The sequence below is a fragment of the Perna viridis genome, chromosome 4, assembly GCF_037379345.1.
Source record: "Perna viridis isolate PV_CMFRI_1.1 ecotype Kerala chromosome 4, ASM3737934v1, whole genome shotgun sequence".
NCBI classification, from domain to species: Eukaryota; Metazoa; Mollusca; class Bivalvia; order Mytilida; family Mytilidae; genus Perna; species Perna viridis.
The window spans coordinates 28,507,973-28,523,247 of NC_142448.1; the positions used below are offsets into that span (position 1 = coordinate 28,507,973).

The 15,275-nt window shown below is 30.9% G+C and overlaps 1 protein-coding gene across 1 annotated transcript in view; it reads right to left on the reverse strand.

The window, feature by feature from the left end:
- The window catches only part of LOC148619617 (transmembrane protein 94-like), a 51,833-nt gene that overhangs the window by 34,718 nt on the left and 1,840 nt on the right, over positions 1–15,275 (reverse strand). Inside the window, exons 2-11 of the mRNA XM_088579731.1 lie at positions 12,917–13,152; positions 11,672–11,823; positions 10,584–10,777; positions 7,706–7,857; positions 7,400–7,505; positions 6,008–6,094; positions 4,644–4,757; positions 3,862–4,029; positions 2,297–2,459; positions 1,671–1,723 (exon numbers count right to left, since the gene is read on the reverse strand). Coding sequence (XP_088435857.1) covers positions 1,671–1,723; positions 2,297–2,459; positions 3,862–4,029; positions 4,644–4,757; positions 6,008–6,094; positions 7,400–7,505; positions 7,706–7,857; positions 10,584–10,777; positions 11,672–11,823; positions 12,917–13,152 — 1,425 coding nt within the window. The remainder of the gene's footprint in view (positions 1–1,670; positions 1,724–2,296; positions 2,460–3,861; positions 4,030–4,643; positions 4,758–6,007; positions 6,095–7,399; positions 7,506–7,705; positions 7,858–10,583; positions 10,778–11,671; positions 11,824–12,916; positions 13,153–15,275) is intronic.

Consider the following 15,275-nt stretch of genomic DNA (forward strand, 5'->3'; position numbering starts at 1 on the left):
CCTCCTTTTTATTGGAAAATTTATCATTTTCAAGTGTTAAATTGACAAAAAATTTTAATAATATCATAGCACCCCCTTTTTCTAGGTAACCCTGGCTAGCAACCCTCCTTTTCAAAGTGTCTGGATCCACTTCTGCATTTAGTGACGAAGGTATATAAACCAATCCGGATGTTGGCTGTTCACTAAATTTAAAACATTGACAGACAAAATACTTAATCACTTTGAATGAGTCTAAAGTTTACAGGTACTATAGTACATATCACTAAAAATGTTTCCAATATCTCATTTACATTTTTTATTTTAACTATAACTATATCATTTATTGATTTCATTTAACTGACAATTAAATATATACATATATTTATGCAATGTAATGACAGATACCTGCTGTTACTTTATTTCTGAATATATTCACTGATTTTGTATGTATATTTTGTATCTGAATTTGATATTCTGTTTCACTGATCTGTGATTTATTTTGTAAGTAATTAAATTTCTTTTTACATTAAAGTCTCATTGGAAGATCAAGGACTTCAGATTGTGGTCACACACTTAGAAATTAAAGCCTGTGGAAGCAAGACAAGAACATTTTTTAGGGTAAAATTTATGAAAAAATCAAGGTTTCAAATAAACAATTTTTCTGGTGTAAGCAACACACCTTTCTTTGGATCTATGGCTATTCTGCTACTTTATAAAAATTAAAAGGAGACTAAAACATGTAAATATGAACACATCAGTTCATTTTGTTTGATGTGGCCTTCATCGTTTTTCAATATTAATCTTAGTTAGCGTAAACCTGAAGTATACTTCTCATAGGATGTATGACATTGTATTGTATTAATTCATCAGATATGAAATAACTTCACACATAAGAAAATATATTCTCAACAAACATTTAGCAAAAGGCATAGCTTGAAATATCTTTTGTCTATGTAATCTAAACTAAACAACTCTTCTATGGAGAATAATCCTACACTACATGTAGCTAAAATGCATCAGCAGTTCTGAGGTTAAAGCCAACATGTGTTACCAGACCTGAGCACCAGTACTTTTTGGTCAGACAAAATATTTTTTACATAATCTTCATGCTCAACCAATTTAAAACTTCAAGCTTGTGCACATATTCTATGGTAAAGTAATCAATCAATTTAAAACTTCTAGCTTGTGCACATGTTCTATGGTAAAGTAATCAATCAATTTAAAACTTCTAGCTTGTGCAAAATATTCTATGATAAAGTATTTTAATCTTAAGCTTTGTAGTGTTGGCATGGACCAATGATATTCCCTGACGAAACCTTAGGCCATACAATGTTGATTTCTTGTTACTAAGACCATTTTTTTTTCATAAAAAAAGTAACGAGGAAGGGAGAAATTTCTTTTACTCCATTATTGTCTCCAAAAACTGATGAATTCACAGCCAGTAAAAATGATAATGAAGCTGTTTTATCATGTTTAAATTTCATTTAAAGGGATAATGAGACAACTTGAAAATATTTGAAAAAAATGCTTGAAAACCAAGAAAATGATCACTATTGTATTATTACTGACCTCACAGAGAGTATAGTGTAAATGGCACTACAGATGTTTTACAGCCTTAAACTAAAACTGATCATGCAAAGATATATAATCCAATCACCACAACTGAGTCCTAAGAAATTAGAGTTACCTACCTTTGTATGGTGTGTCAAATCTAAAACCTCTGTATGACTTAGTGAACCGTAGGCTGAAAAATAAGGAAAGGATCTAAAACTCAATAAAATTGATATATACTGATAAGACTTATTACTTGTCTCATGTTTTATAGGTTTTTATGATGACAATAAACTGTTTTTACAATCTTGTTCTATAGTTGTTTACATTAATTTTCAAAAAAGAGACCAATCAATATCATTTAAAGGCTGGTTCAGGCTAGTATAAGAACAGTATTTACATTTTTAAACATACAAATTCATTTTGAAAGGGCAACATATTCTGAATGCAAAAAAAGGTTATATCAATATGTTCTCCAATCATTTTTTATATCAGTTAACACCTAAATGGTGAAATATATTGATATCAAGGGAAATAAAAAATGAAAAAAGGAAAATATAGTATTTCATAACTCAATGTTTATAATGCAGATACATTCATTTTCATGCCTGATAATGCAGATACATTCATTTCCACGCCTGATAATGCAGATACATTCATTTCCATGCCTGATAATGCAGATACATTCATTTCCACGCCTGATAATGCAGATACATTCATTTCCATGCCTGTAATGTTATGAGATTGAGATTATAAGTCTACATACCCGAACTTTGGATAATTTTATTCTTCTCACTTCCAGTAAAGCTTGTGTTTTGGGTATGATTCTCTTCTACAGGCTTCTTTGTATTGGATGAGAGAAAAAACACCTTTTCTGCTGTAGGATTTGGCCATGACAAAATTCCTTTCTTGTCTACACAACACAACGACTAACAAAAGAAAACGATTCTGAATGAATAATTCTTACATTTTATATAACAAAAGAGGTAATAAAGTTTATAGAACAGAAGAGGTAATAAAGTTTCAAATGCTAATATTGATATATAATTTATTCAACCGCATGTATAAAGGTACACGGAAATTGTAATTAGGGAATGATTACAATATTTTTTTCAGGCATTGATGAAATTACCTCAATCTTTTGATTCACATTGAACAACCAATGAAGTGTGTTATTTTCAAGTGTACACCATGAGCATTGAATTTATTCCAAATAGACTAAAAGACATAACAGTCAATCTTCATACTAAAAACCATGATATTTCCAAGGCAGTTTAGTTTTTGCTATTTTTACCAGTAAGACCTGTAATGCAAAAATCAAACAGTGGTGAATATTTTCTTAGAAGTACATTTTAATTCAATATGAAGGACAATATCAAATTCATAATTGCATGAAAGTAGATTGATCACCATTTTTTTTAAAAAAGCAAAAACAACAGAGCAAAAATATCCTGGCTTACAGTAATTTAATTTTTGTATTTAATATAGTAAGTAAATCACCATCAAATTTGACCTGACATCATGAACCTCAAAAACAAGTATCTGCAAAAATGTTTCGTTTACAGTAAACTTAACTTGATTATTGCTTAAAGTTTAGAAAATTTTACATTTAAGTAGTAGTCTTTGTAAGAATCATGCAAAATCTGTAAAATGTGATATACATCAAAAAAGGCTACATATTTTTAATGTTGATATTAAGTTGATTTATGGGTCTATATTATGATATGTGTAAATATTTATTCAAATCTGTCTGCTCTTAGGAGATAATCAACATTGAAAATCCAATAGATTCTATTGTATTTGAGTGTCATTTACAGAGTTATCTCCCTTAATTTTGAAATCTACAGTGCATTCTATATAATTTTTATCTCCTAAGAGCACCGGGTATATGAAAAACCGACTGTTAATTTCTGTTTACTATGGCATTTCAAACAAAATATCAAAAATAAAAATATGTAGGCTTTTCACCCATGAATCACCTTTTGCATGATTCTTAGCCAGAGTACTACTTAAAACTTTTTAAAATTATGACACATTTATCCAACTAGTCCAAAAGGAAGAGGCTAATAATTTTATTCTTAAACACCAATTAGTTTGTTTCAAATTCCCATTTTACACATTGACCTCTATGATTATGTCAAGGTCAAACAAACTAAAATGCATATCTAAAAACAAAAAATGCACATGCTACCAAACAAACTTTTTACCCAACTGTAGAAAATACTTTGAAATAATTTGAGAAAGATTGCTTTGGTACCTGTAAAGATAGGATACACAAATTAATTCTCTCAATAACCATCTAATAATTTTAAATTTTAATAAAGAACATACTGTTACTGATCCAAGGACCTGTGTGATGTTAACTGTCCTTGATATGACATTACAGTCTCCTTGTAGTATAGACCAGAACCACTTCCAAATTTTGTCATAGTTTATCTCTAACTTAGTATCATCCTCAGATATAGTGCTATCGCTACTAAAACTGTCCTCTGTCGCCATCTACAAGTATAAAATTACTAATTTAATCAAAGGAACAGTATTATCCATCTATAAAAAGGCTATAAACCACTATTGTCATTTTCAAAAGGTTTCAATTCAAATTTAAACAAGTTCACTGTGTTATGGAGCTTTACCTTAAGTTTAACTTGTGAAACACTTTCTACCAACAGGGCCTAATCTAGGAAGAGAAATGAGCAAAAACTTCTCCTTGTTCATGCTCACTTCTCCCATTTGTCCTTGACAGAGAGAAGTTTTTGCAATAGACTACAAGTACAAAAATGTCAATAATATTATTTTTAAACAGAATTTCCTAAAACTTTTCCTTTTTGTCAATGACTAGATAAGGCCCTGTACTACCTATATGCTGCACGTTGTATATACTAATAGCACGGATGATTTTACGAGGTCTACAAACATAGCAGAACTTGGTAAAATCAGAAATAAATATACAGTAAAAAAAGAATTGTAATGGTAAAATCCAAATTTGAAATAGCGGAATTCCGCTAAGCCAAGGAGTGATTTCCATACAGATATAAACAAAATTCACAAACTGTTTCATGAGCAAAACAGATAAAAGTGGCCTCACCAGACAATGATCTATACAAGTAACATACCCGGGAATGTTTGGCTATTTGGAATGCTGAAAACACCCTAGCCTGTCCATATATACTTAGAACACGCCAAAACAATGGATACAGGACTGGCAAAATAGGAAGAATTGTATGTATCTGAAATATATTAACAATAAAACATGCGACAGTTTCGTAGATAATTACAATATTCGTAGAAAGTTGAATACATAATCCACACGTCAGTTCTGTTTAAAACAGTAAACCAGAAACAAAAGTATAAAAGACAGTGAAACATATTTCCTGCTTGAGGAGACAAGACATTTATCAATAAAAAAGAAATAATTCAAAAGATTTTAAAAGAGGTTCACTGAGGCTGTAAACTCATGTTCGGAATTTGATATTTCACAAAATCAAACTTTAATGTGAGCAATGCTCACTTACTTGATACCCTCTATTTTATAATGTGCAACTTTCAACCTCCATTTTGATTTGGATCAACACCTAAAATAGAAGGTGCAAAATGGGAGCATATAACACGATTTTGTGAAAATTTGATTCAATTCCATTCAGTGGGGTAAGAGGAGTATCAGATGAGAGATAAGTACCAAATTGGCCCATATTAACAAATGATAAAGTCCATGTTTTGCTATGTGAAACATCCACATTAATTCCAATCAAATTCTAAAACAGGAGATGCACAATTGGAACATGTAATAAAAAATCCTGGGAATTTCATTCAATTCCATTCGGAGGTGTAGGAGGAGTAGCCGATAAGTTATGGGTACCCCTTGTCCCATATTAACAAATGAAAAAGTCCATGTTTTGCTACAAAAAAAACAACACAAAATGATTCAGATCAAATTGTAAGAGGTAGGAGATGCACAATAAGAAATGTACCGAGTAATAAAGATTCTGTGAAAGTATCTTTCAAATCCATTCAGTGGTATAGGAGGAGTAACAGATGAGAGATACGTCCCCCTGTGTAACAGAAGGTAGGCCAGACAACCCTACCACTGTATACCTCACTTTGCCTCCAGTATAAGCGGTTGCAAGTTTGTTTTTAGTCATACCCATGAATTCAAAATCAGTAGTGAATGCTTCTCAGCCATGCAGATAGTATAAAGAATATAGAGAGAAAACAGATCAGAATAAAGAGGTATCAGTGGCATGATATTCAGTTCTTGGGACTATTGTTTCTGTGAGCTATCACATTAAGTATCTTGCTCAGTGTGACTCCCCAGAAATAAGCTGGGTTTGTTTGATTTGAATGTTTTATTTACAGAAAGTTTCATACAATTTGATGAAATGCAATGAATTTAGTACTTCATGGGAAAACCATGAAAAAAAAGATGGCAATAATTTTTTTTGATTTACATTTTGTAAAATCAAATTAACTATTTACCTACCTGTAAAACCAAGATCATTTCTGTCCAGTGTCCAATGAGATCAGTCATGTAGATACATTTGACAATGTTGACAACTAACATCAAAACCTAAATAGAAATCAAACAACAATAAAAGCATAAACAGTTTAATGTTCATAATAAAAGTGGCTTATTAAAAAACTTATATTTCTGGTATTGATGTCAAGGAAAACTCAAGTATTTGAGTATTGCTCCATAAATCAGAGTATTGAGTAGCAATTAACTACTTGAGTACTCTATACAAAAATTGTTCTTGTTTGGGTTTTCATAAATTCAGCTCCTTGTTTTTTTTTTAAAGAGAAATAATGACTGAGTCGTATAATTGCTTTCTTTATCAAATATTTTTAGCCATTAATTGAAGTATCACTATCCTCTTATAATTACCTTTGCTAGCATGCATTGTTGATTATGAATAGGGAGTTGTAATCTGCTAAAAGCAAGGTGTACAATTGCTTTGACCCAAGACTGTGACACAAAGACAATGTTTGATGTTTTCATAATACCTACAGACTTACCTGTAAATATGTTTGTTTGTTCAATAATTATGATAATCATTGGATTGTCTTTTTGATCTCACAGCCTTTAAAAGAGTTTATTTAACGTTCTACGGTGTTATTTAGAAAACATACATTTAGGTTAAAAATAACATACAGTTTCCCTCTATTAGTCGATTTTACCAAGAATAATATAATTACATACATGTTATTTACTTAGAAAAACAAAACCGGTACTAGTCTAATTATAGTATACTTTTTTTTCTAACACCTAATGTCACAGTCCAGCATCATGTAATATCAGAGATGTAATCCCTGTGTACTCAGCAAGTACTCGAGTAGTCATTCAAGACCAAATCGAAATCAATAATTAGTAGATTATTTGCTGTTTGTTGTAAACTGATGTTCTTTATTGTAATACTAAAGAATTCGTATTCAGTCATATCCCAACTTTCTTTTACTGTGTTTCCTACCACTTCTATCTTTCTGTTAGTTATTTTAATCAATTTTGAGGCATTTACATCAAGTACTACTTTTAACTTCAGGGAACAGAGTTGGTTTTCCCTTAATTAAATGACCATAACCTCATAAAATGTCTCTGGTAGTTAACTAGATAATTGACATTACAGTAATGGTTAGAAAAAATATTTACTTAACAGATAAAATTATATGGAGACTGTACAATAATCAGTTTAAAAAAAAAAATAATGTCTGTGAATATGTTTATATGACAGATTCTACAAAAATAAATCTTCAAAGTGATTTGTGTCTGTTAATTTTATACTTCATCCCAATGAGCTTTCTCTGACAAACCAGGGACAAATCAAGGTTTATGTCCTGTTTTTAGGTTACCTTTAACTTTTGACTGACAGCCACTTACAAAAACAATAGGTAACAGCCTCCTTTCTATCATACGAGTTGTAATAACATATCTTTCATTCTCAATCACAGTTACTGGTCGTTGAAACTTATCATCTAACATTGTTCTAGAAAGAAAACAATGAAAGGTAAATATTTAACCCAGATATTAATTTCTTAGATCTAACCTCAATTAATTATCTGTTACAAAACTTATAGATAACTTATAGAAAACCACAATAAAAATGTGAGGACTTAAAAAATTCAATTAATATGCAATGTTAAAAAATATCATCTGACAAGCACCAACAAAATTATTTCCCCTTACCTAATGTTATTTAGGAACACTGTTTCCAACATAACAAACTTTTCTGGAATGATTGGTTTACAGTTATGAGGTTCTGCCTTGTTCTTATCCTCCTCATCAGTCTTAACACTGTATGTTTCACCAGGAGACAATAATATTTCTTCTCTGTCCACCTGTAGGAAGGAATTATTTTTCAAATAAACTATGATAATTATTATGCATAAGTTTCATCTTTTTAATCAAACGGTTGCCAGAAAACTAATTTATAGCAATTTTTTTTCAAAAGGGTCAAAGGGGTATGTTCAGAAAATATTAAAATTAGCCAAAAAATAAACTAAAGTGTTTGAAAATATATTTAAAAATTACATAATGCAATAGAAGAATATGTGCCTTCATTAAAAACAAAGTTGCATTGCTGTGAAATGTTCAAGCATGTGCTGCATTAAAATTGAAGAAAATCAAGCAAAATTATAAAAATTTAGCAAATTGTGGTGAAATAGCTTATTTCATGAGATATTTTTATAAAGAAACATTCACAGCTCAAACTCTTTGATATTTATACAAAAATAGTTTTCTGTATCACAAAACTTCTGACAAAACATTTGGTTGTTCAAAGCTTGCACTCTATATTTTTTTCATTTAAAAATCTACTCATTTTCATCTAATTTTTGTAAAAATTCTTTAAAAAACTGTATAGAAGCAGTATTATGACAAAACAGCTTGTATATATTTCCTGTACAATAGGATTCAGATATTACATTTGTATTTTAGCTTAAGTAGTTTCAGATGGCAAGTTGAAATTTACCAAAATATTGGGCCTGAAACTAGTCTCTAGATCTAACCCTTTAAAGTTACAAATTTTTACACCCTGGGTTCTCTAATACAATAACATTTTCAAATAAAAATATACATGGAATAGCTTATATGCAAAGCTTATAAATATATAAAAGAAGTCAGTTGTGCAGGTGTTGTGAAACAAAGAGAAATCTATGGAATTCTCTTCTGTCACATGACCAAAATTGGAAAACTTGGCACATATTTATTTGAATACAACTACAATTTCCTTAAGACATAAAGATTCCTTTACCGACAATTAAGGTGTTGCTTTATGTTTAGCCTTATTTGCAAACTTTTCTGTACTTTGCATGTTTTTACAATTTGCACCATAAGTTGTTAAATCAATTGAAATGTGGTTGCATAAGACAGGTGGCCATTTCAAAGAGGGACTACTGTACCAGTATATTCAATGCCAGGTAAAACCAGTTATTGATTAAGCCATAATTTTTTTCACTGGTATTCTCAGGGCAGAACTGTCTTTCTTTAATTTGGTAAGCGTTTCTCTAATTACAAAAAAAAAAATTAAAAAAAATAAATATCAGTTTTTAAAGTTCACATGCTTATATAAAAAGAATTTTATAATTCCTAACAAGAATTACCATTGTAGTTCTACCATTTTTGTTGCTAGCGCCAATTGTTCACAAAAAACTGATCATAGGATTTTTCAAATTCTGAATTGACAGGAAAGTCAATTTCTCATGAATTTGAAAATAAACAAACATTTGGCAGGAATGATAAACTTTTAAAGAGTTAAAGATAAGACATTAGGTGGTAAATTATGGTTTAAGTCAAACTACCAATAACCTAAAATCGTCATAGTAACAGAATCACAGTCAGTTTGACAATGTCAACATTGTGGTGCTGGGTTTAAATGAAATCAAATTTAAACAATTCAAAATTTAGGGATATCATTTTGTGATAGATTGAGCCAGTAGTTCCAAATACATGTACTTTTAACATTGGTAGGTGAATATAAATATGTATATCTACAGTCAAACCTCGGTAGCTCGAACTCCAAGGGACCATTGAAATGTGTTCGAGTTATGAGGAGTTTGAGAAATTGAAGTTTGAATATTTCCGGATTTTTTTCATTGCAGGTCCGAGTTCGACTTTATCGTTTGAAATTGCTTACTTCTTACGAAGTTGTGTTAGTTTGTGGATCCTTTTCATTCGCTTTCGGAAGATTATGTTGATTTGTGGACATTAAAAATGCTGTGTTTGCTTTTAAAAACGTTCAAAGGTCGAGTTCCTTGGTCAATTATTTGTTTTTATCTGATTTTCTTTGATGGTTTCATCATACTGACTTCAGAACATTCTTGAACTTTAATCAGTACTATGTTAAAATCAAAACTACCTAATTACTGATGACTCAAGTATTACCTGTAATTAACTAAAATGACAATGACTAATGATAGGTTTCAGTTTTTCACACCTTTTATTATCCAAGCTGACAAGATGTCTGACGAGTTCGAATTAGTGATGGTAATTCTCTAAGATTTACTACCGAACAGACCGACTAGTCAGTTCGAGTGTTCGAGAAATCCATGGTTATTCATATTGGTTATATAGGAGAAAATTTTGATACTTTGAATTGTCTTCAAGAAATCCCGGGTGTTTGAGCCATCCGAGTTCAAGTGAGTGAAGTTCGACTGTATTTCAATTTCAAATTTGAATAGTCTGGGCATAACATGAGTTTGAGTACAGGTAGATTAAGTTTTTCATGGAATGTTTTAAAACTACCATTTTAACAAACAAATATGTACCATACCCCTGCAACACCCCTGGATTACAGTTCAGATCGCAGTCATAACTTTGTTGGTAATGTACATTGTATGTATGATGCAAATATCATACTTATCATTACTGGTTCTTTATTGTTTAATATATTATCTCAGAATGTGTTAGAATTGTCAAATTTGCAAAGGCAAATTTTTGGTCGTTCCCTCTGTGGGACTCGAGCTCTGATGGTTTGCAACAACATATTAGGTAGTTAAAATAATGTATCACTTTGTTCCACCTTGGCTTTTATATAATACCTAAGTTTAAATTCACACAGATTTACCTCCAATTTTCTACACTTTCCAGGAACAACTTGACCAGGTCTCAACAAAATGATGTCACCAGCTACTAGCAATGGAACCGGAAGATTTACCACCTTATTATCTCTTATTGTCCACTGTAGAGAGACACAAGGAGACAGGGGAGTGTTTACATCTAAATATTCACTACTACTCCATTCTGTCACCTTCATGCAGTCTGTAAACAAACAAAACTTACAATGAATTCATAAGTTTCAAACAAGAAATTTAAATACTGGTAATTTCTTACATAAAGATTTTTTGTAAAATCCACATACTTGTCTATTATATTTTTTCATGTAGTTTTGATATAGTACTAAATGACCTGAATAGAAAATTGTGCTCCTTTACATTGAACAATCTACTTATCAACATATTATTAAATGTTGTTCCAAGATAAAAAAAAAAATCATCAAATTTTAACAGAATTCAAACATCCTTATAATTCATTATCAACTACAGAGCTTGTTTGATAACTTTCATTTCGTCAAGATACCCTATAACAATAACCAGGTAATTTGTAATGTATCCTTATTAAATTGCCCATGACAAAAAGTCACTTAAATTCAAGGATGAATTTACTTTTTATGAAAATGAACTTCATGTAATGACAATTGATAATGACATTATCTGTAGGATAATTAATTGGAAACAGTGAATAATCAAAATATGATCTGAAGTGCAAAAAAAAAAAAAAAAAAAACACCCATGATTTATCAATTACACACACCCTGTTCCATGATCAGGTGAAATCTCCAAGCCTTCTCAGTACATTTTCAGTTATTCACAATAACCAATTGATTATCCTATTCTTTATTTAAACTGTCTCAATTTATTGTTATTTTAAAATTAATTTTAGTTCCTGTGATTGGCAGATTGATGTTCCAAATTATAAGCGACATCAATCAAATTATACATCAAAAGAGGGCACAGGTGTGAAATTATGGTGGGAGAATGTCCAAGAGTGAAAATACAGATTTTATTCACATGTGAATTATCAAAATTTATCACACAGGAAACATTCCATAATTCACTGTTATCTATATAATAATTTGATACATCTGTACTTTACCTTTGATCTTAGTTAATGTAATTCTTGCCACATTAATCAATTCATTGGATTCTATATAACTGTCCCATATGTTATTAACAACATTTAATCCTAGAATAGCTAGCCATACAACTGCTTCTATGATCCACCATACTTGGTATTGTCCAACTTGGCTAAGAAAAAGAAAAGAATATGTCACTTGCATAATGCATATCTGTTATACTCAATTATAAATATATATAATGTACACTGTGTAAGATGGTTTCAAAATCTAATCAACTGTAGCTCAAATAAATGTAGTTGACTTAAAAACAGAATCAAGTATGGTTTAGTTAAGTCTTTAATGACTTCTATTTACTTAAAGAACAAATGGGGCTAGGTCACAAGTTTTTTAACTTAGGTTGTCTTCTCCCCTTCAATACAGCTTAAAATATAAATACAATAGCATGCAACAATTGAACATTAATTTGTACTGTACATATATTTATACATAAAAAAAATCAACAACTTTTTAAAAACAAGAGGCTGAATCACTAACCTGGTTCAATTTTTGCCCTTCAAGGGCAATAACTCTAACAAGGAGTAGTCCTACATCTTTAACTCCAACATGGCAAAACAGATTTACAATAAAATTTTACCACAGATAGATGTCATCATGCATAACACTTTAACACTGTCAGAATTTTGCTAAACCAAACTATTTTGGAGATATATGAGAAAAACTTTTGTCTGACCCTATGTTCTATTTATAGTAACAACAGCCATGTTTTTCAATGGACCACAATTCCCCAAATCAGTTCTATGCAGAATACCCTAAAAATATTCATACCATGTTTAGTGTTAATTGGTTCAGTACTTTCTGAGGAAAAGAGTTTTGAAAAAATAGTTAATGATGACTACAGAGGCCAGGTGATAGCAATAACTCACCCCTTTGGGCCAGGTGAGCTAAAAAAGTTACAAAAAATGTACATTCAACAGAAGACACACTTTTAACAAGCAAGTTTTGAGTACATGACATGCATTTTACATGTAATTGTTAACAAAACTGTGTTCTGCTTTCTATTGAGGCACATAAATACAAATGTACGTTACTCATTTATTCCATGTGTATTTCAGTTCCATTGTGCTTAGGGTGACTTTTACCTTTACTGATGCTTTTACATGTATATATATTCCCTGTATTGTTTTGTTTATATATTTCACCCTTCCCTAGCACTTCATTATTCATACTGGTTCTTTAAAATATTACAATGAATATGTACACACCTGCTCCCAAAAACAATAAAACCAGTTATCAAAGCGGATACTGCCAAACTTAGTAAAAACAAACTAGTCCAATGGAATGAAGATTTCAGCTCTCTAGGGTGGAAATATCGCATTAGCTTCCACTTTTGTGATGATCTGTTGATATCTTCAAAATGACTAATTTCAGCTTCTAGTTCTTCATGTAATGTTGATATGGCATCACATGTTCTGAGCCCAGTAATAACATCATCTTCTGGCTGAAGTGATAAATCTATTATTAAAGGAGACGGCTATGTTATTGTGCAAGTCATAAATATTGAAACTTATCTGTTAAATGTTTGTGAAAATTACATTGAAAAAAAAAACAATCTCCTTTTCTTAACTAATTAATTCTAATTTATAATAGTGTCTATGGGTGCCACCATGATTAGTTGAGCTGTGATGTCACAAAGTCAGTTTGTAAAGTGAAATGATAATGTAATTGATAACGATGTCCTAAGAAAGTACAAATTTGACGTTTTTCCTCTGTAATTTCAATCCAAAAAATACAGAAGAGATTGAGGCACAGTTAACGTGTAAGCAAATGTCAGACAACATTAATGAACAACTGGATTTGCAGTTAGAAGACTATTATGTCTGGCTACTTCTGAAGAGTGTTCGTATTGCAGGTCAAAAAACTTTCTAAATATTTTTTTTTATCATTGTGCAATCGTAAGCTTGAAAAAACAGCATGTTTTGGTAATTAGAAGAACATGATCGTAGAAATATTTACGAAATATACTTTGTTTACATATTAATATGCAGTACTTGTATCAGTACCAAACCGACTTAGTGATGTCACAAGCTAATTGGAAGCTATCAATAAAGTCTGCTTATGATCTTCCTTTCGAAAGAAGAGATCTGCAAGACGGTTAACCACAAATATATCAAAGATTTCGAATTTTGCATTTTACAAAAGGGCATTTTGCATGAAAATTTAATGATTTTTGTTTACATGTGTATGATTTTTCATAAGAGCCTAACTTAATGAAAAGGTGATCTTTCCCTTTGATAAGCCAGTTACTATTACCAGAAATGAAGATAAACCAAATTGTGGAAGCCTACCAAAGCCTTCCTTTTGAATTCTTTGTTCATGCTTTATACAAATACAGTGACCTATGGTAGCTAGGATCAGAAAATAAATGGGCACAGAAGGAGGGCACTTACATAAACATGTAAATGCAGAATGCACTAGACCTTCTCCAGACCTCCTGATGTCAAATTGTTTTAATGCACCTAGAATATATACACTTGTAAAAAGGGGGTAAAGAGCAGTCATTCACAATGTTTATTTTACACAGAAATGACTAGGGTGACATTGTTTATCAAAATTCAATCAGGGAACTTTGAAATTCTTTAAAGGGACACAGGCCCACTCAAAGGGGGGCATAAGGATGCTAGCTGTAGAATGAGAGACACTGTGTCCCTCCAATTCTATATAGTGAGGAAATTTACATGTGTGCATAGCTAAACTATGCAGATTTTTAGAGAAATAAAGTGACCACCGTGCTTTGAAAAACAGGTTTATTTAATACGACTTATTTTTTTCTTTCATTTTTAGGAGAGGATAGGGGTATCTTTCGGTACTACTTACTTGTTGTTTCAAGTAAGGGAACCATCAGCCTTACACTTGGAGAGAGAAAATAAGAGAGTTTTTCATTTATGTATTTGGAATAAATTTTATTGGGAAAACCTGCACTAGCTACACTGCATCAAGCAATCATAGGTTCATGCATACAGGCAACTTAGCAATATTTGTCAAGAGATAATGACAATAAATTGTAGGTGTAAGGTGCGTATGGAGTTTCTATATCATAACTCATATGTTATGCTAGAGCTTGCCTTAACTACGCAGACTTTTTGTATCGCACTAGACTTCTTACAATAAGGCTCCTTGAACAGGGTTATCTTGCTACAAGATTGAAGTCATCTCCAGGGTTTTAGCTAGGATTTAGAGGGCTTTATTCACTTTTGTGTAAAGCACAAACAACACATATTGGGCAGCAGATTTTTGTAAATAGTCAATAGTATCATAAACTACATGTATATAAAGACATAAACATGCTTGATATATTTATTTTTATTTTAATTTTGCAGATACAGACATAACAATAAATATAATAAATGTTACAATAAAATAACTGTTATTTTCTATAAGAAAACATGTGTGTTACATAATAAAGTAAAATAATTACTGTTAGAAAAACAGGTCTTTTTAACATCATGACAAAGCTTTGATACATTAAGTCTAGAAATAGTTACTATTTAACAAAAGTTACTAATATGGTATGAGAAAATCCTCCTGTCCTTTCCCAAACAACCACACCTCAAAAGCCCTTTT